Source organism: Ascaphus truei, chromosome 4, assembly GCF_040206685.1.
Source record: "Ascaphus truei isolate aAscTru1 chromosome 4, aAscTru1.hap1, whole genome shotgun sequence".
NCBI lineage: Eukaryota > Metazoa > Chordata > Amphibia > Anura > Ascaphidae > Ascaphus > Ascaphus truei.
The window spans coordinates 340,455,777-340,477,354 of NC_134486.1; the positions used below are offsets into that span (position 1 = coordinate 340,455,777).

Genomic DNA, 21,578 nt, shown 5'->3' on the forward strand with positions numbered 1-21,578 from the left:
CAGCTGGTGGCAGCGTGTTACTTTTCTAAAAGTATCTGTACCAACTTCATTGTCAGCTAGTGATAAGACAACAGTATAACTGAGAATATCATGGAGTTGCAATACGATTCAGTGGCAATGCTAGTACACCATACAGTAATATAACCCATCATAAAGTACCAATATAATATTGTATTCAACCTCTGCATACTGTATGCCAACTACCTTCTTTAATTGATTGCAGACTATAGTTGCAGCTTTGGCAGTTTTCTGCATACTGCTGCAGAATGAAGAAAATGGCAACATGCTTGGTTTACAACATTATTGCATGCTCTGTAACTTTGATAAAAATCTGTAGACTAAGGTTGACATCATAAGCAAAACAAAGACTTACAGTAGTGGACATCGCCTGGTATATACAATTTTACTTCCAATATTTGCAATAATGAAGGCTGGCGGGATATGCCAGGACAGGCACCTGTTTCTAATACTACTGTCAATAACTTAGTTCTTCAAAGAGTAAGATGAAGATGATTATATACTTATATATAATCATCTATAATCGTATGTGTGTTTGTGTAGATGTACAGTACATATTGAGGCACCTCCCCCCCAAGGGAGATTTGTCCACTACCTGGTGTTGTGTGGTGCTCATCTGTAGGTTCTCAGGAACTCTGAGTGTCCGCAAAGGGTATTGGGGATCAACAGGTCAGGCTTTTGGGGTTTCATCTTCTTTCTCCTTGGTGCAGCGCCTCCATCCTCCAGGGGCCTATCAGGAGTAGTCCCTGCAGGAAACTCTCTTCTTTCTCTTTGAATAACTCATACCCAGGAAGGCTAAAACAATGGTGCCTTTAGTTGGCTTCAAAGCATGGATATATTCTGTTAGTCCCTGGAGCAAACCCAAGGGGCTTGAGGCCCAAAGAGCCCCTCCTTAGCTCCCTTACCCCCTGTAGGGATAAGGGGAATAAGCTCCCACTTACCTGAAGGAGGGAAGGAAAGAACAAGAACCAGCGCCCTTACTCAACCACACTAATTTGAGCTTCAACCGCTTTTTATTACGAGGGGAGGGTCGCTGGTCTTAGCCCCTGTAGGTAGGCAGCACCTTGGCCATGGGTCCCCCAGCCCTGTAACTACTGGGGAGTTGCTTACTACAGCAAGAACACAAGGGATTAACCCTAACACTGCCTACACTTGTACCAGGGCTTGCAGGTTAGGACTGAGGATTTTAGTAGCCAGGGGTTAAATGAATTATTTTTTGCATTCCACTGTTAAGAAGATAAGAAGTGTTGGGTTAATGATTAGTCATTAGTTAATGATTAGTCATTGGTTGTACAAGATTAGTATGCAATTGCAATTGCAGTTCAGTGAAAAATATAACTTTGATATTTATTTCCTAGAGCAGGGGTGCTCAACGCCAGTCCTCAAGCCCCGTCCCCTGCCCCTCCCAAGTAGTCAGGTTTTCAGGATATCCCTGCTTCAGTACAGTCCGACAGAGCCTCTGATTGATCCACCTGTGCTGAAGCTGGGGTATCTTGAAAACCGAACATGTTCGGGGGGCTTTAGGACTGGAGTTGAGCACTCCTGCCCTAGAGAGTTGGGCTAAACCAGATGTATGAAATCAGAATTTACCAGAACCTTACATTCCAAAACATCTTAATATTTTTAAAACCAAAACCCCACAAACTATTTATAACCAAAACACTAGACCAAGTGCCCTTCTCTATGTATTTCTCACCATATCTCTTTAATTATTTAACATTTTCATCTTTATTATTTTATGTTTTGTTCTTATGATTTTATACTAATGTAGCATAGCCTCCAGCTGCTACTACTTCCCATGGGCTCTAACAGTATAAGTCCTGCTAGGGACAGCCACTGGAGGGATTAGAATATCTCATGAGGGCCTTGTGTGCTATTGCAGCCCTGGATATATTTACTGTATTCAGGGGTGGGCATAGCAACAGCCTGAGAGTGTTAGCCTGGGGGAGGATACTGGTTGGGTCATATGTAAATGTATGATGCCTATCAGTATCAGACCTGTTCTGTTATTGGGCAGGGTTACAAGCCCAACCCCAGGGTATATATACTGGCACTCTCCCAGAAATCAGTGTGTCTCTTCCCTCCCCCTGTGTAGTGACAACAGCTACCCTCTATCCCATAAGGGGATACAGGAGAAGCACAAAAAGGAAACCAAAGTGAGCATCAAGCCTTAAGGTAACTGTGACAGGGTAAATAAAAGCCACCAGCTATATGCCTGGCAGACATATGTTTAGTCTGCAGTGCAGCAGTGACTAGGTTAACTTCAGCTGGGAACCTCAGGACAATTAGTTGGATCCCAGCTGCCTAATCAAGGTGTGTTAAAAACCCCAGGCTGTAGACACATGCTGCCTAGCTGCTCAGGAGAGATGAGTGGAATACTGAACTAGATTACTGCTATAACAGTAAGGTCTGTCTTTTTGTATACTGTCTGAAGCAGGGAAATACCCTGAAACTCTGGAGAGAGAACAGCTTGATTTGAGGTCTGTTTTGCAAAGTACATGTGTTATGAACTGTTGTGTTTACCCTGCTGAATAGAAGTTCTTTTGTTTGCCATGCTGAAGTCAAGGAATTTTGTTTTGTCTGCTGAAGAAAAGCTATTTTTGTTTTGTGTGCTGTATATCTTTTAAGGCTAAATAAATAAGCATTGTCAAGAAACCCGCGTGTGTAGTTGCATGTACCCTGCAACAGTAACCTTCCAGGGTCTGTGGACTGCTGTACATTCTGGAATATGCAATAAATATCCATTGAACAATCCAAGTGTGTGATTCACTGCCTTGGAATAATAGAAGTGTCAGCATGGACCATCCTGCAGATACAGGATCCTCGCTGACTTGAGGCGCTGCCAACTACGAATAAGGTACCCTGAGCGCCTGTCCTGATTCTCCCCACACCATCACAGAGCAACTCAGGGCCCTCCTGTTGCCTCACAGGTATGCAAAGCACTAGGAAACATGCAGGTAGCGACCCAATCTCACAGAGGGTGGGGGTAAAGGTGCTATACTTTTTTTATAAACAATGTTGCATGCTTTATTGTGGTATTCTAGTACTTACTGTGCCTGCTTATTTTGAGTTTTTTTCTCCATAATTTGGTAAGAATCCAAAACAAAACAAACCAGAACCAGAACAGGAACACCTGGCACAGCTCATATAACATTTCACCATCTTTTTCAAAACCCATCAAAAAAAATTGTTGTGGGTTTTTTTTTTTTACTAAAATGTGCTCAGGAAGATGGAGTGAAAGTGATGCGTGTTTGAGTTCTCCTAAAACATACAATTATTGCCAACAAATGAATGCTGTTGTGGTCTACTGGCCTAAGCAAAATGGCTGGTATTTTTATTTATTTATATTTTATTTTTATTTAATAAAAATATTTTACCAGGAAGTAATACATTGAGAGTTACCTCTCGTTTTCAAGTATGTCCTGGGCACAGAGTAAAACAAATAATACATGGTTACAAATACAGTTACATAAATGAACAAGGTATACATTTATATACAAGACATTGCATGCACAGTTAAAGAAAATATATATTATGAGCGTATGAAACAGTTACAGACCAGATTAAAGTGTGAGACAGCCTTAGATTTGAAAGAACTTAAGCTGGTGGTGGATATGAGAGTCTCTGGTAGGTTGTTCCAGTTTTGGGGTGCACGGAAGGAGAAGGAGGAACGTCCGGATACTTTGTTGAGTCTTGGGACCATGAATAGTCTTTTGGAGTCTGATCTCAGGTGATAGGTACTGCATGTGGTAGGGGTGAGGAGCTTGTTCAGGTAGCTGGGTAGCTTGCCCAGAAAGTATTTGAGGGTGAGACTTTGCGCCTAGACTCTAGTGATGACCAATCTAGTTCTTTGAGCATTTCGCAGTGATGTGTGTTGTAGTTGCATTGGAGAACAAAACGACAAATTGAATTGTAGAGGGTGTCAAGTTTGCTAAGGTGGGTTTGAGGAGCCGAGCCATATACTATGTCTCCATAGTCAATAATTGGCATTAGCATCTGCTGTGCAATACGCTTTCTGACCAGGAAACTTAGGGAGGATTTGTCAGACTGAAGTATGTGTTGAAGGTTAGAGAGGCTATGGCTGTGTGCATACAGGATTGTGTCATCTGCATACATGTGTATTGAGGCTTCCTTACAAGCTGTGGGAAGATCATTAATGAACACTGAGAAGAGTAGGGGCCCCAGAACAGAGCCTTGTGGGACACCACAGGTGATATCCAGGGGGTTGGAGATAGAGCCTGAGATGGACACATGTTGGGATCTTCCTGATAGGTAGGACTGAAACCAGTTTAAAGCATGTTTCCCTATTCCAGAGCTCTGGAGTTTGTTAAGCAGGATAACATGATCAACTGTGTCAAAAGCCATTGCAAAATCTAGGAATACTGCACCAGTGAGTTGTCCCCGTTCCATTCCGCACTGGATTTCATTGCAAACTTTTAGCAGGGTAGTTACGGTGGAGTGTTTGGGACGAAACCCAGACTGGAATTGGCTAGGGAAATTTGTCAGCTTCTACTGGCAATGTACTTGCTGGCCATAAATAATCACCATTGTGACTGTCTCTAATCATATTAATGATATCAAGTAAAAGGTGAGGAAATTAACTGCAGGGAGAACATGTGATGATGCAGAAATGAATACCTTCATGTACTGTAGTTGCAGGCAGCATAGGGTTGTTACTGACTAACTGTACAGTACTTAGTGACAGTAGAGAGGTACACAAGGGAAACTGCCCCACCATACGACTTATACTAAATTTTGTTACAGTTTCAATCTGCACGGATAATCCGAATCCGCCATTGGATACAATCCGCTGATGGATTTTAAGAATCCAATCTTTGGATTCATTAATCAGTGTGCGGATTGCTGAATCCGTGGATGGATTGTCGATGTTAAAAAAAAAAAAAGATATTCAAAAGGCGAATCGTCATTTTTGAGATTGTTCCGCTGAAATCTATGGACCAAAGGAACTGACCAATCCAAGGCGGATCCAAATCTGCCAAAAAATGTGCCCATCTCTACCCACCATGACTTACTGTATGTAATGTGTTGTTGAAACCTATCTAAGCTTCAAATTGCAAAGCTAGTACAGTATAAACATCCTCACACTGATGAGACCTGAAACAGCTTTCTGTGGGTAAGTTTTCTGGCTATGCACTTCTTTAACCCAGGCTGTGCTCAAAAGCTGTGTAATGCGGCAGGCATACAGTATGATTATAGGGGTCCATGTTAAAATGGTTTTGAATCAAAAGGTGACACTGTGTCCTCATTTGCATGTCATTTCCAAAAATCCCTAGCTGCAGTGGAAGCATTTTAGTCGAGGAGATGATGGTGAATAGCAGGGTTGCAGACCTGTCTGAGATGTGAATGTGCTCACAAGTGATATTTTTAATTGTTAAATATAAGGAATAATGCAATGTTCTGTTCTAACAATGCAATGTTTTCCCATATTGTAACCAGTAAAAACACTGAATGTTGACAAATATAAATGAAACCATATTCTGTTTTAGATGTCGGATCATACAGAAGTTCTGCAAGGTATTAGGAAGCACACCAGAGTGCAGTACCCTGTTCTTACTCCAAATATACAAGGTTTCCATTCTGCAGTAAGTATGATTTTATTTTATTATCTGCATTAGTTATTGCAGCTGTTGTCAATTGCATATGTTAACTTGGACTGTAAACATCATATAATTGGGGAAAATGTGTGGGATATTATGTTTTTCACCTGACCATTGCTATAACTTTGTCAACATGTCTTTTCATAAACACATCAGGGTTCATTAATTTGCAGGATATTAGCAATGAAACCAGATTTTTTTCAAATGAAGAATTCCCTTTCATTAATTGAGTGATTTCTGCTTTTTTTCCTGCCTTAGTACCAATTTTGACCTTTTTTTTAAAAATGTTTGCTTTTTTTAATTTTTTTAAATGTCTTCTATTAATCCCTTATAACATTATTTATCAAAAACATCTATCAGTACTTCTTTCAGCAAATATCACCATATCCCTCTACTCACGTTTTGCTTTCAAACATCTTAAAAATATTGTACTTTCCAATTCCTACTCCCTCCTCAATGGCTTTAAACTTCCAAGCACTTTTGAAGATGACCAATGCGCTTCATGTCGCAAAAACACAAGATGACTGCATGGCTACATCTGACTTTGTTTTTTTCACATAACAAAAACAACCACACTGCTTACTGTGGGCTCTATGTATAAAATGACAAATGCCAACAATAAATTTGTTATTTTGGCAATACCCACGCCAAAATATACCTGCATCAAACAGCGTCTATGTATTAATATTGTTTGTACCATGTTCGGTAACATTGTCTATCTGACATTAGTGTTTGATACTGGAGAGTCTGTTCAGGTTTAGATTTGCACATTGGCATAGGTTTATGTATTATGGAATGTATTATGGAATGTCGGCTTTTGCAACTTTTCTTGGTGGTTTTCTGCGTTGTTTTATCTGTAACTTTGAAGGTGCCGTAAATCTTGTTTTTTTTACAGCAAAATGCATCAAATTCTAAAACAGTATAAATACTGTACACCTCATAGTACGTATGCCATGTTTCAGACAATAAAAATGCTAATTTTGCCGATGTTAGTGCATCAGCACAGATCAATTACTTTATACCTAGAGCCCAGTATTTCTCCAACTACTTCTTTTTCTTTTTTCTTTCTGCAGTCCATAATCTGTGGGTTTCCTGCATGGTCCAGCTTTTTTAACTTGTCTTTTCAAGACTATCATCTATAACAATGTGGCACTGACATCTCTTATTGATACAGTCCTATATCTGTCTGTGACTGCCTCTTAGAAAATATCCTTACTAACATTAACTGCAGATAAATCTCAATATGCTTCTTATTGTCCTTATGACAAACCCCATTTGAAATCAGAGAAGAGAGCTAAATTATTTTTCCTCTGACCCAAATATGCTCTATAGTATTATTCACTCTCTTGCAAAGTTAAGCAATTTTTTCATCATGACATATCTATACAGTACTGTATGTTTGTTTCTCTCTTTCTTGCTTAACAACTTCCTCCAAACTCTCTTATACATATGTTTAACTTTTTGTTCCTTTAGTCTCATTCATTTGTAAAACTGATCAACATATCCAGGTATACAACTTTTTTGCTTACATGTGCATACACTACTACAGTACATCTACATGAGAATATGTAATAATACATCATGTTGTACCTCTTTGTTTCCCAATATAATACCTTCATTGCAGACTGGGGAATGTTCACACCTCTTATATTATTTTTGTTTACACTTTTTCTTATGTTAACATTTTATTGCTCTGCTTAACCAATGCAGTATATGACTCTAGACCTCGTAAGGCTATGGGAAGGAAGGCTACCTACACAAACTGACCCACTCCTTCCACCCCAAATAATAACAAAACCATGATTGTTAGGTGGAAAAAACAACAGCTTTTATTAAACACCACCTTTAACATAACCACTAATAAACAGGGGTTAGAAATGGGGTAACCAGGTGTTGCCAACCAAGCCTTAGTCCACGGATGCTGTGGCTCCCACATGTTCACCCACTGCTGTCCCAGTCAGACCTCGGACTGGGTCAGCAGGTGACGATCAGTTTAGAGCTACGGTATCTGCGTGCTCGGGTTTGGTTCATCACCCATCTTGATGCTTAACTTCAAGATGAGGATGAACCATTCAGGCTAGCTACACAAGCTGAACCATTTCCAACCCCCACCCCCCCCCCCAAATAATGACAAAAAACAATGCATTTTGCGGAAAATAGGACAAAGCATTTATTAAACCCCACCGTTATCATAACCACTAATTAAAGTGGGTGGGGAAGGGGGTACCCCGGCAAGGCCAAACTAAATCCAAGCCCATGGATTCCATGAATTCCACCTAATCGCCACCTGCCGACCCAGCCAAAGTCAACATCATCTCACTGGATGCCCAACTGCAAAAGGGGGAGGAACTCTTCAGGCTTGCCAACCCAGCCAAACATGGAGCCCTTCACCAGTTTAGATATTTAACCCTAAGGCTGAGATTTGACTGAGTTTAACCTAGGCCTTACAGGCTCTGCCTGGCTACACACCACTACCCTGACTAACTACCACAGATTAGTCCATTTTACCCCTAAAACTGGTCTCAATAACCCAACCACTCCAAGGCCCATTCTATGCCATCCTGAAGCGGCAAATTAAAAATATCTAAACATATGTCCAACAGATGGATCCCATCCACTTGATATAACCACTCACAGGCCCCTTGCAATTTCACTTGCCTGATCGCCATTCAACCAGTTTCTTTATTAAACTCTGAAACTTCTTTGTTTATCTTCCACGTACATCTCTCTATGGCCTTCCCACACCTCGTATGCTTTCATACCCACTACGGGACTAATTCTCACCTTTCTATCAACGTCCCCTAGAGCAATACTGAAATGTGAGCAAGATCCCCCTGCATACTGTATCATACATAAGCTCCATAAATCACAAGCAGTCCAAGTTATTCACCCCTACATGAACCAGTAATATGTCTGGCAGGTTACATAATTGACCTCAAGTTCAACGTCTGACAACCTGGAATCATCTTATACTTGCCCCTCCACTGCACATGCACCTGGTGCTGGGAGAATCCCAATAGCCTTATTTCCCACCCAATGAACATAAGAATCTTCACAAATCAAAACTTCAACTGAGGTGACACGTGAAGGAAACAAAGAACTTAACAAATCAACTATATACCGCTACCTCTAAGCCACTTATAAGCGAACATACTGTCCCGGCCAGCTTTATTCTAAAGCTTGCTGGGTTAAATGCGGGCCAACCGCGGGGCTTTTCTCCAATTTGAATCAGAGTTTCCCGTGCGGCGGCCGCTTCAATAGATAAGCGCTAATGGCGCTTATTATTGAAAGCGCCCGAGGCGCGGGAAAACCGGACGAAAACGTCCGAAGATAGTCGCGCGCCGTCCGCGGGTTAAAAATACCCGCGGAGGCAGCCGCTTTAGATTAAAGCTGGCCGCCACTGTAAAAGCGGAAACGAGATGACTCCCATCTCCCATTCCTGCAGATCATGTGCTCATATAAACCCAACCTTGTAGCCTCCAAAGTCACCCCAATTCTAAAAGTTTGGGTGCCAAATTGACCTTCAACTTGAAAACTTGTATAAACTGAAAATGGGGAGTGTGCGGCTCCCCATTAAAATGGATAAACAGCGACCCGAGCCCGGGGGGCTCCAACTTTCAAGAACGTTCTCATTCTAACCACTGGGCAACTACTTGATCCAACAAGGTTTCCCAAGAGAAACCTATTTACCTTCTTAGAATAACGAATGAAGAACACAAAACTTTCCCTTCCATCTGTACATCCTCCTTCAACAAACCCAAAGCTGATAATTTGCACCACTAACCACCTCCTCAATCATGTGCCTCGAAAAAGGTCAACATAAACTCAGTCCTCAAAAACGTCACCTCGAAGTGTATCTTTCCCAGTTCAACACCTAGTACGGAAAGCTACTCAAGGGTCACCAGTCTAGTCAAATCCTGCACTACTGAATCCTTCCTCCAATCTTCCCAAACCCTCTTAGCCACAAAATATTTTGCCACATCCGGAACGTCCACCAACTTACAAAATAATGATATGCCAACTAAAGACTGCTCCACTGAACTGCAGGAGCAACCTGAAATGACAATACCGCTCCCACGATGTCACCATCAGATTCAAGCTGGCCAAACTCTGAACAAAAAATCCTCCTTTCAGCCAAAGCTCTATTATATGAGGCCCATGTGGTAGCAGAAAATAGTAAGGGAGCCCCTGCTACTGCCACAGTGATATTGAGAGTGGTGCTTATGGGTGGTAACGAGAATAATGTAGGGAGACATGTGGCAAAGACTGCTCCACTCAACTCCCAGTCTTTACCATCCCATGGTTCCAAAGATGGCCAGGATACAGGTGGCCTGAGCCTCCACCTGCAGTGCCAGGGACCTGAAAAGGGGAAACTGGAAACAGGACAGGGCATCTGCATTTACATTACTTGACCCCGGAAAATGCCTAGCCCTGAACACCACCTTCCAACCCAATCAGTGAAGAACCAAGTGACAAAGAAGTTAAACCACCAGAGGAAGAGGCAGTTAGGCTATTCACACCTCCATTACCCCCATGTTGTCTGATCAAAGCACCACATGCTGGTTGGAAAATACATCTCCCCAGATTTCAATTGCAATGATAATCATGAATAATTTAAAAAACGTGATGTTCCTAATCAACCCGGCCAATGATGCCAACCAAGCCAGATCGCTGCAAGACCTCCCCCTCAAGAATGCACCAAAACCATATGCTCACGCCGTATCTGTTAACAAATCCACATTAGTCACCCTTTTCTGTCACAGTAGTTCTTCTCATTATAGGAGGCCAGCAAATGTCACTAAACACCAAATCATCCTTAATTTCCCTTCTATCCTCATCAAAGGATTTGCCAGGCATCTGCAAATGACCCGACCCAGGGGCATGATCCTCCCTGTGGAGGTCAATTGACCCAATAAGGACTTTAACTACCTCAGCATAACCTTCTTTAACACAAAGATGAACCCTACCAACAACTACAGCACAACTAGTTTCTCTGTGGGGAGAAAAAACTGCCTGTTGATGGTGACTATTTCAATAACCAGGAAATTAAGCCCCATGGGTAGGGCCCACCATTTTTCCCCTAGCCAATGGAACCCAAATCCTGTCTGTTATCACTTGGAAACAAGTCAAAAGATTCCCACACACCCTGGATGTAGCTGAGCCTACAAACAAAAAAACTGTCCAAATAGTGATACATTTCCTTGCTTCCCGACTCTGCCTTCACAACCCATTCCAGAAACCAACTTAAAGTCTCAAAATAAAAATAGGAGATAGAGAAGCCCATGTGAAGGCATAAGTCCACAAAGTTACAACCCTCAAACTTACAACGTAATAAGCGGAAGCAACCTAAAAGACTACTCACATCCACCTTAGTCAAAAACGCCCCCTGCCTACAGCTCTCCACAACCATAATCACCTTGTAAAATGAAGTATAAACAACCCTACAAATCCCTATGTCTATATTTGCATACACTGAAAGCCCTTCCATGTTTGATGGATCAATCAGAAAGCCCCAGGTTCCTTTTTTGGTCCCATGCCCAGGGGAGAGATCCTTAACACTGTGATGAAGGGAGGGTAACAAATCAAGACAATCATGAGGGGGAGGGAAGACAAATGAATTTGCCATCCTGCCCAACTCCACTTCATTCGCCAACTTCCCCCTAGTCACTCTCTTGTGCTGCTCTAAAGAACACCAATTATTTTCCAGTCCCAACCCTAAAACCTCTCTGAGAGAGTTCTAAAACTCCAACATTAATCACTCCCACTACAGGCTAGCAGCCTCCCTCTCTGGATAAGCTGCAAGCCAGGGGACCATCTTTTCTGCAGTCACTGGATTGGGAGACCTGACCCGCAACCACCCTAAAATGTCACGCACTCTAGGATGTCAGATGCAGGATGCACCTCAGTGGCCATAACAGCAGGGGTCACAGGCAGGGGTCAAGGGCAGGCAGCCAAGTAGCATTGTCTGGTCATGGGCAGAAATCTGAGACAGGGGGCAAAGTAGCCTTGCGGGGATCTCAGGCAGAGGTCGGAGGCTGACAGCGAAGAGGCAGGAACAGGATGGGAACATAGGGACAGCGAGGGAAGATAGAAACAGGGTGGGGACATGTGGACAGGATGGGAACACAGGAACAGGGACACAGAAAAAGGACTAGGACACTGTAACAGAACGGGGACAAGCCAAAAACAGGCAAGGACCTTTAATCATGAACTATGTCTCAAACGAGGAACAGGCAACAGAGATCAGGTCAGGAAATAGGCCATGGCAGAAAAGAAAAGTGAACAGAAAAATTTGAAGCACAAAATAAAACCAATATCATGTATTCAGTGCTGCTATTAAATTACGGTCTCTAGAACCGTGTGATAACAGTGAAGCAGTGAATAAAGGGCAAAGAAGTGAACTATACATAAATGTGATCAAAAACAATAATATTGTGTATTGCTGTGCTCAACAAGTGGTGTCAATATTCTAAGCACTCACTCATGGATGTCCAATAGATGATAAGCTGTTTGACCATAGAAAATCCTCAAATAAAGGAAAATAGAAAAACATAGCATAATAACGTTTTAATCTGTAAGATCTGGGAGATACATACAGTAGGTATCAGACTCACATGATCCCAGTCTTGACAAACAGTAAGTGTATTTGTACACTAAGACCTCACTGAACAGGAAACACTCCAATCTGTGGGTGCCCGATAGCCTCTCATTGCTGTGCTGCCAGACCTCCGTCAGCCATTGGTGACCTCTGATGTCGACACCGGGGACTTCTGCATGTGTGCGCATACATCTACAGTGTCCTGCTGGACTCAGTCGGTCTTCTATGGTGTCTTTTTGGGATCAGTGAGGTCTTATTGTGCCCAAATACACTTACTGCTAGTCAAGACTGGGAGCATGTGAGTTTGATACCTATGTTTCTCCCAGATCTTACTGATTAAAACGTTATTATGCTATGTTTTTCTATTTTCCTTTCTCTGATGATTTATATGATCAAACAGCTTATCATCTATTGGACATCCTTGAGTGAGTACTTAGAATATTGACACCACTTGTTGAGCACAGCAATACACAATTATTGTTTTTGATCACATTTATGTATGGTTCACCTCTTTGTGCTTTATTCACTGCTTCACATGGCAGAAAAGAGTCAGTAGCTAACAAAACAAAGGTCAGGAGTGAAAGAAACAGGAAACTAATAAAGGCAGGAAAACAGACAGAAGACATGTGCAGAGAGGATACTAATAGATCCAAGTGGAAACAGCAGAGGGAAATTCCAGTGACGACAGGAGTAGCAGCCCACCCGGTGTTCATGTAAGGGAACTGTGAACAGAGTGAGATTTAAGTAGATACTGTAGTGTGTGTCAGGGATGTCCCTGACTCTGTCTGGTCCTACCAAACTCTCCTTTTCTTAAACATATTGAGGCAGGATGAACCCCCTTGCACTGTGAGCATTTATGCCTGAATTTGCATACCCAAATCGGCATTAGTCCTCTTTGAACAAGCAGCAGACAATGGCTTTTGCCCCAGCCAACTGCACTGGGTAGTGAGAGCTGTGGGCTGAAAGAGAGAAGGCATTTAGGGTATCATCATTGACAGCCAGAGGTCCATGTCCTTGCATCTCCAGGAAATATGCATTTGGTTCACCATTTTCTACAGGAATCCCTTGTCATAGAACCACCCAGCAGTACCCCCTTTCACCTTATAAACCTCCCTGGTTGTCTCAACATATTTAAACAGTGAAGGACACTTATCTTCTCCGCAATCACAAGTGCCAAAATGGCAAACACCTGCAGCCAAATGTCAAATGTTTTGGGGCCTATCTAATAGCCCTTTCATTGCACCTAGCCTCAGAATTCCTATCATATTTCCCCATTAACTCCGTAAACCCTGAAACGAGAGTCACAACCTCTATGGACTGAGCCTTCCAAATCTTTTTCTTGACCGCTGCATACAAGTGAAGACTCAGAGGACTCATCAAACCAACGCACGTAACCCAAATCAGAAACCTTCAAAGTTTGAACATTAGTACCATTCTCCGCCGTCTACACAGTCAACACAGCCAATGCTGTACCTATTAGTGGGTTTAACACCAGCCCAGACATGCTGGGCCCGGCCCTGATCACTTCTGTGGTCACCTTTGCCCCCCCTCCTGAACTCATATGTCAACCACTTCTTAGGGCTCATACTGGGGTGTTTCTCCCCTAGCCAACTGACTCTCATCCCAGCAAAAAATATTTTCCTTACGGCTGCAAGCATTGGCCCATCACTCTCCCACCCCACCACCATGACAAAAACATCACCCCCTTAATACCCACCCTGGAACCGGTATGCCCACTGTCCACAAAGTTACCTGATGATCATGGCCTCTGAGCCATGAATTATGCACTCAGACACTTCTGTGACCCAACCCCCGTGTTAATATGCTGATCACTGCTCCCAAGACGCTGATCTCCATCTCCACCATTCTCCGACCCGTCGTCCTTGAAAGAGAGCAAGTGCCAGTATATGTTCCAAATGCCTTCTCCATGTCCACATTGCCCAGGGCAATGCAGCTTATCCCACCACCCCCTCAGGGATGGGGATGAATAACTATGAGCAAATCTCTCCCTGGGCCCCTCACCTCCACCCTGGCTGCAGAGTGCCTCCTACGCTGGAAACTGCTCACCTCTACTACTGGGACACTGAGATCCCCCCCATGAGCAACCACTGCTTAATGCGGTGCTCTGCTTTGGCTTTCCAGACCCACCAAGGGGGAAACCCCTCCCCACTTCTGGGGCCTAACCACTGCAGTGCTTGGGTCTCACCCGCCTATTGCAAACCATTTCTCCTCTCCTCCTGCCAATCCCAATTTCTCGCTCTCCCCACTCCCTGGCTGCTCACCACAGGGGGGCCAAAACAGCTACTCCAGTCCCCGTTGCTTTGCCTCAGCCCATAGCCTTGCCAGCCTGTCTCTGCCACTGCTCACACCACAAACAACCACTTTTTGAATGCTTGGCCACCATCCTGACTTCAGAAGCATGAGGAGAGCTCAATCACTGCTGAAGACCACAAAGAAAGGGGTGAGTGTCCACCCCTGCACTTCGTTATATTGCACAGCCATCCTATGTTTCCTCTCTCCCACCCTAACAAAGGACAACACCCCAACCCTCCTGACAATACAGAACCCTTAACCCCTTCATACCCAAAGGAAAGCCTCTTCTGGCCCTATTCATATGCCCTTTTTCTTAAGGTTCAGGGGCTTCTGATGTTGCCGGAGCTATTTTACTGGTTATTGTGTATTATGGCACAATTGCTCTATTTTGTAACTCCTTTTGCTGCTCCTTTGAATTAAATTTGAAATAGCACAATAATGCATTATTGCACAATAATTTGTGCAATAACGTTGGCTACATCTGTGTGTACTTTTATATACAACAATGAGAGAGAGAGCAACAGAGAGAGCTACAGAAATGTATTTTATTTTGGTAAATATGGTTCTATTTCATTATTCATGCAAGATTGAAAATACTTTGAGGCGTGACTTCCAACTATACTGGTTAATATCCTGGGCACATTTGCAATTGTAATGTTTTAACACAATGCAACAGTTTTGCATCATTAGGTCACAGATACTGTGCACATGTACTCTGAATTCTCCATTGCAAAACTGTGTTGCTATCCTGCAAATGAGAAAAAGAACATGTGATGTTGCTCATCTCTAACCAAAGGCCAACATGCAGGGCTGAGGCAGGATACAGGAACTGACCACAGACCTCGGGACTGAGTCTGGATTGAGGAAAAAGTTCAGGTCACTGGCTGAGTTTGGGGCAGTAGTGGCTGCCTATTCGGGGTCATGGTTTCAAGGTCAGGATGGGATAGAGACACACAGAATCCAGGTAGAAGAAGTACTGTACAGCGCAGGAAAAGAGTAAAGCAGGAAACAAGACAGAGTCTAGGAGCACAAGGATCAGACACCTTGCTCGGGCAATGGCAGGGAGTAAAGGGCTGATACTTAAAGCCCAAGGATACCTACAGCCAATTACATTCTCCATATTTGGAAATGGTGAAGTGTAGACCTATCTTGGTTTTTGGCCATCTGGGTTGTTGACGAGATGTAGACAAGATTTATTGACAAGCCTGTGGCAACTGTGGACGACCAAGATGGTGGATCCTTATCGAATACAGAAGTAAATAAAATAAAAAATATAAAAAAACATACTGCTGCATTGAATCTCAACCACCCCAGTGTTCATCTGCGTTGCCCCAAAGGTGTACAGCCTGATGGGGCTCCCTAAGAGCTGCTCCCCTTTGCGCAGGACCAGCGTGCTAAGGGTTAACATTTGCTTGTACTTGGTGGAACGTCAACCCCACCCTCTGGAATGTAATTGAGCCAAAGGGATACACATAACTTTATATTCACAGCTCCATTGACTCTCAACAACCCCAGTGTACATCTGCATAGCCCCAAAGGCAGACAGCCTTTGGCACAGCCAAGGGTGTGAGCCGTTTTCTGCCATTCTCTGATGTTTGGTGATGTTAAAGTGATGTTAAAGCTGCTTTATTTCAATCTGACACTCACAAGCCCTTTATCCACTGTACCCAATTTTCCAACTCTATCTGTCCATGAAATGTCTGTGAATTGACTGTATAACCCTGTTCTTTTAATGTAACCATGTGTTTTTATAACTCTGTGCCCAGGACATACTTGAAAATGAGAGTTAACTCTCAATGTATTACTTCCTGGTAAAACATTTTTATAAATAAATAAATAAATAAATAAAATACAATGAAAAGTAATTAGTAAGCTATACGTATAGGAAGAAAGTGATATGGTATTTCTCCTTAACCATTTAAATATAACTTATTTATGTCAGTTGATATTTATTTATTTGATTGTTTAAGTAGCCAATTTTGAGCAATATTACATCTGTAAGAAAATTTATTTTTTTAAATTACTGGATTAAACATGTTATTTTGTTTCTGTGAAAGTTTTATAATATGTTTATCATACTTTACCATTTTAAAAACACTTTCATTAATTCTATTAATTCTATTATTCATTCATCACACTATGGGCCTCATTCTAGTAGCTTCGATTACATCACTGCCAAATCGAACATTTTGGCATGACCTACCTCACGGTCTGACATTTGTGTTACCACGGTATTCAACAAAGAACTCCAAGTAGGAACATCCCATGCACTGCCAAGAATAAGCAATGCTAGGACGTAGTGACCAAGAAAAATGCGTTTTAATTAAAAAAACATCAAAAAAGTAGAACTGACAATCCCTCTAACGTGTTTCACACTGGAAGTGCTTTATCAAAGAGTTCACGGTATTCAGAAAGAGTTACTACTGCTAAGGTAATGAAGGGGTTAACCCACTACCCACCTAAGAGGCCTAACAGCCTACTCCGAGACAACTACCCTCTTCACCCACTCCCTCTAGCCTCAATACCCATTAAAATACAATGCAAAAACCAATACTATACATTGATTGCCAGTGTGGTTACCTATGCCTTCAATGGGAGCAAAGATAACCCCAATTGCAATTTATGGGTAACCAACTACTCACTCCCTCTACCCCCAACATATAGAGTACAGTAATGGGAAAAATCTCTATTATCAAGATCTGGATAATTGCGTATTTGCCCATGTAAATAAAACATTGCCCAGCCAGCATACTGTATTGCAAATAAAAGTTGTACTTACCCCTGCCAGGATAAGGCTGTTCTCATCTCCATCCTCTGTGTCTTCCATGGGCAGCAACACTAAAAGAAAAAAAACTAAGTACTGGTCACTGACCCCTTAATTACCATAGCGGTTATTAACTGCTATAGTAATTAAGGGGTTAACCTCAATGCTACGCACCCGGGAGGCCTTAACACTCTGCCCAGGGCAACTAACTTCATCCCCCACCTCCTGTACCACCATCACCACACATACAAATGGCTAATAGCACGTTTGCCCATTTGTTTGAACAACAAAAGAAATACACAATAAAATAACATTTACATAACAGTACAATATATTGGATGAGGAAGGTGAATGTTCATCTCGGCAAAGGTATGAAACACATTCATTGCATTTTATTTAATTGTGTATTTTTTTTGGTTGGCCATTGACTGGCAAGTTTTTATGTATGCCCCTTTCAGGGTATAGATAAACACATTGACAGTGAATGCATTTTTTGGCAAATGTTTGTTTTTATTAAAATGTCATGTATTTTATTTGGCCGTTGTTTTTTTTTTTAGGTTGGCCATTTATTGCCATTGTGGCAATCCATGTCCAAATTGTGGGCATGTATTTACCACAGTGACAATCAATGGGTTTATTGGCAAGTGTAATCTATTGTACTTTAATGTTTTTTGGCTACTAGTGATTTTGCTCTTTAGTATGTGTGGTGATGAGGATAGAGGGGGAAGGGGTTATTCCCCCAGGGAGGGTGGTTAGGCATTCTGGGTGGGTAGTGGGGGGGGAGGTTTAACCCCTTATTCACCATAGCAGTTACTAACCGCTAAGGTGATTAAGGGGTTAGTGGCCAGTTGTTTGTTTTTTTATTTTAATGTTGCTGCCACGAAGGACGAGAATGCCGAAGTTGAGGACGGGGTGGCCTTCATCCTGGCAGGGGTAGATAACAGGGATTTTGACCATTACTGTGTTTGGGGGGAGGGTTGTTAGGGGTAGAGGGGGTAGGTATTAAGGTGCCCATTCATTGCCATTGGGTTTATCTTTGCTCCCATTAAGGGCATAGCTAACTAAACTGGCAATCAATTGGTGTATTCGTGTATTGAATAGTATTGATTGTTGTATTGCATTTTAATGTTTATTGGGGTTAGAGGAGGTGGGTGAAGGTTGTATTTGGCCAGTGGTTCATATTTAGGCCTTCTGGGTGGGTAGCGGGATGGAGTTAACCCTTTCATTACCTTAGCAGTAGTAACCATCCTGGTAGGCCTTAACACCCATCCTGGGCAACTCCAACTTTCACCCACCCCGTCTACCCCAATAAACCGGGCACTGTTATTTAACTCCTTCATTACCTTAGTGGTTAGCCGCTAGATTATTAATCTGCCTTTTAAATGTATTTTTATTACGTAGATTGAAGCAGAGGGTCTCCAGAGCTGATATTAATATGTATCAGCTCTGGAGACATCAGGCTTCAATCCGATGCAGTAAAAAGAAATGTGTTCTTCAGAGTAACATCACGGATCCCATCTCGTGTGGCGAGATGAGAATGTGTGAGTTGCAGTCGCGATGTGAATCTTGGAGCTACAGTACCTGAATATCTCAATCTGTCAAGAAATGTGAGTTTATGCATTTTTTTGAGCTCCCGCTTGGTTTTTCTGAGCGGGAGTGCTATCGATCAGGAAGAAGGAGGTCTCAAGCAAGTTTGCCATGTTATCAGAGCTTTCTGAATGGCTAGACATGCACACTAACTTGAGAAGTGCCAAAAACGGTTGATAACTCACTTATCGAAGCTACTAGAATAGGCCCCAATATGTGTCAAAACTGTAACAGCAACATTATATTTTCAATCTTGATTATTGGATACTTGTTTATACTATCTTTCATTGATGCTTATGGACATATGGCATTTCTAAACATATTCGCACAGTGATTATCAATATCTACATATTTTCAATTATGCTTTTTTAAACCTCTATCTATTTCTAGCTGCAATAATTTTGTAAAGGAATATAAAACATGTTAAATATACTTGAACCCTTCTAGAGAATCTAAAAACAAGTAAAACCTTTTACATAGTACTGTAATTGATACATAAAGCTCTGATTACAAATGTATCAAGCTTTATTTTAAGAACTGATAATACAGAATTTTAATTGGATAACACAAAATATCAAAAAGTTTTTATAGAATTCAATGTTAGTGATAAAGAAAAATATCACAATTTATCCCATCAAAAGGTTAGCTTTAATATTAACATTGAGATAAGCATATTTAAAAATAATAAGTATGCTTTTATGGACATTTTATTATCACTGGTTAGTGCTATAATTCAGCTTTCTGTTTTTGCATGTTTATTTGTATGTGTTTCAGATAGCAGCAGGTGCTACAGAGGTATCAGTGTTTGGAGCAGCATCTCAATCATTCAGTAAAAGCAATATTAATTGTTCCATAGAGGAAAGCATGGACAAATTTGAACACGTTGTTAAATCCGCAATGGATATAAATGTTCCAGTACGCGGGTATTTATTCTATTTGACAATTCCATTTTGTACAATTTATTCCAGCTGTCTTGTTTTTATTTTTTTTTGTTTCTGCTATAACCATTGCCATTTTAAAGGTTACAGAATGGGGTGTGTGGCCAGTGCTGCTGTCTCTGACCCATTAACTCCTCTCCTTTTTCTTGAAATTTAGGAACACTCCTGTTGCTAGCCTGTTGGAGGCATTTCCTTGGCAGGCAAGCAATAGGAGCTAAAGACACACCTTCACACTACTGAATTTGGTTGCTTGCTCAAAGGTACATCAATAAATGACCTTGTTCAACAATGTGCCTCCCTCATTCTATGCTTTCCTAATTGTGGCACATGAAAAGAATACCCCTTTTCCTGTTGGCCTAACCCTTCTGTATTTTACCATTAGCTCTTTCTGCCCTCTACACTTAATCTTTTCCTGTTCTCTTCTTTACCTTTTTTCAGATTCCCATAGTTTTCTTTTTGCCCGTTCCCTTAAACTTTTCTCCATGTCTCTTAACATTTCCCCATGTCCTTTTTAGCTCCCGACACATTTTACGTTGTTCACTATTCCCACCATACCTAACCCTTTTATCTATCTCAACACATTTTGTATACTTTATCCGCTTCATCACTTGCTCTCTCTATCATTATTTCTGCTATCCCTTAATCTTATCCAACTCTCCCTTTCATCCATTTCCCATGCTCACTTTTTTTTTTATCCCTACACCTCTCATGCACTAACCTTTATTCTTATGTTCATACTTTCTGCATCTTTCCATTACTTTTTTTACTGTACCTTTCTCCTTCTTATACTTTCTTCTTCCTGCTATGATCCATTTCCTTCATCTCTTTATTCTTTTTTTGGCTCCTTTTTCCCTTCTCTCTATCTATTTCTCAACTTTTTATTTTACTCTCTATCTACCTTTTTACTTTTCTACAGACTAGGTTCAGAATGTTAAATTTTAACATGCATTCTGTGTGTTCTGAGGGCAGGATGCTGATTGTAAACTTGTAAGATAAATAAGGGTGCACCAAAGATGTGGGGACAGCAAGTTTTCTTTCAGTAAATATATAAAAAAAATTGTGTGGGCAGGAGGGTGCCTCTAGGACATATAGCTGACAGAAGGGTGACTCTTTGATTTTTTGGGCATATTACAGTACTGTAGGTTTCATGAAAATAAGAGTGTGTCATGAGCACATGATGCTAATTCTTAATTAAAATTGTGTATATCAATATATTTATACATGTGATTGTGTGTGTCTGGATGTACAGGTGCGCCGACGAGTATTCTAAAACTTGCCTTAAATTTGCCTTGGAAAATCTGGGGCTATCACCAACAAGATCCAGGTGCATTCTGGGTACATGCTGGAAACATTTCAGTGGCATTTCTGCAGAGACTAATGGCCCACCGGATTAACACAGCAGGGGTCCCTGGCAGTCCCATTCAGTTTGACAGGGGCCACCGCTGTTAATCCGATGGGCTATTAGTCTGTCTGCAAAAATGTCACTGAAATGTTGCAGCATGTACCCAGCATGTACCCAGGTCTTGTTAGTGATTGCCCCAGATTTGTTTTAGACTACTCGTCGGCACTACAGTATGTTTTTGGTGCACATATTTATTCAATTATATGAATATAAGTAAATTCTGTGAGAAGAGGTATGGTAATTGTCCACTTATGCCTTCAGACAAAATTCAGATTAATAATATACTGTAATAACAGCATTCATTATGTGATCTGTGGGAGAAGATTGACTAAAATAGAGA

At 41.6% G+C, this 21,578-nt stretch overlaps 1 protein-coding gene across 1 annotated transcript in view; it reads left to right on the top strand.

The window, feature by feature from the left end:
- Positions 1-21,578, top strand: part of HMGCLL1 (3-hydroxy-3-methylglutaryl-CoA lyase like 1) — a 214,200-nt gene that overhangs the window by 83,132 nt on the left and 109,490 nt on the right. Inside the window, exons 5-6 of the mRNA XM_075594829.1 lie at positions 5,526-5,621; positions 19,673-19,821. Of these exons, the coding sequence (XP_075450944.1) occupies positions 5,526-5,621; positions 19,673-19,821 (245 nt within the window). The remainder of the gene's footprint in view (positions 1-5,525; positions 5,622-19,672; positions 19,822-21,578) is intronic.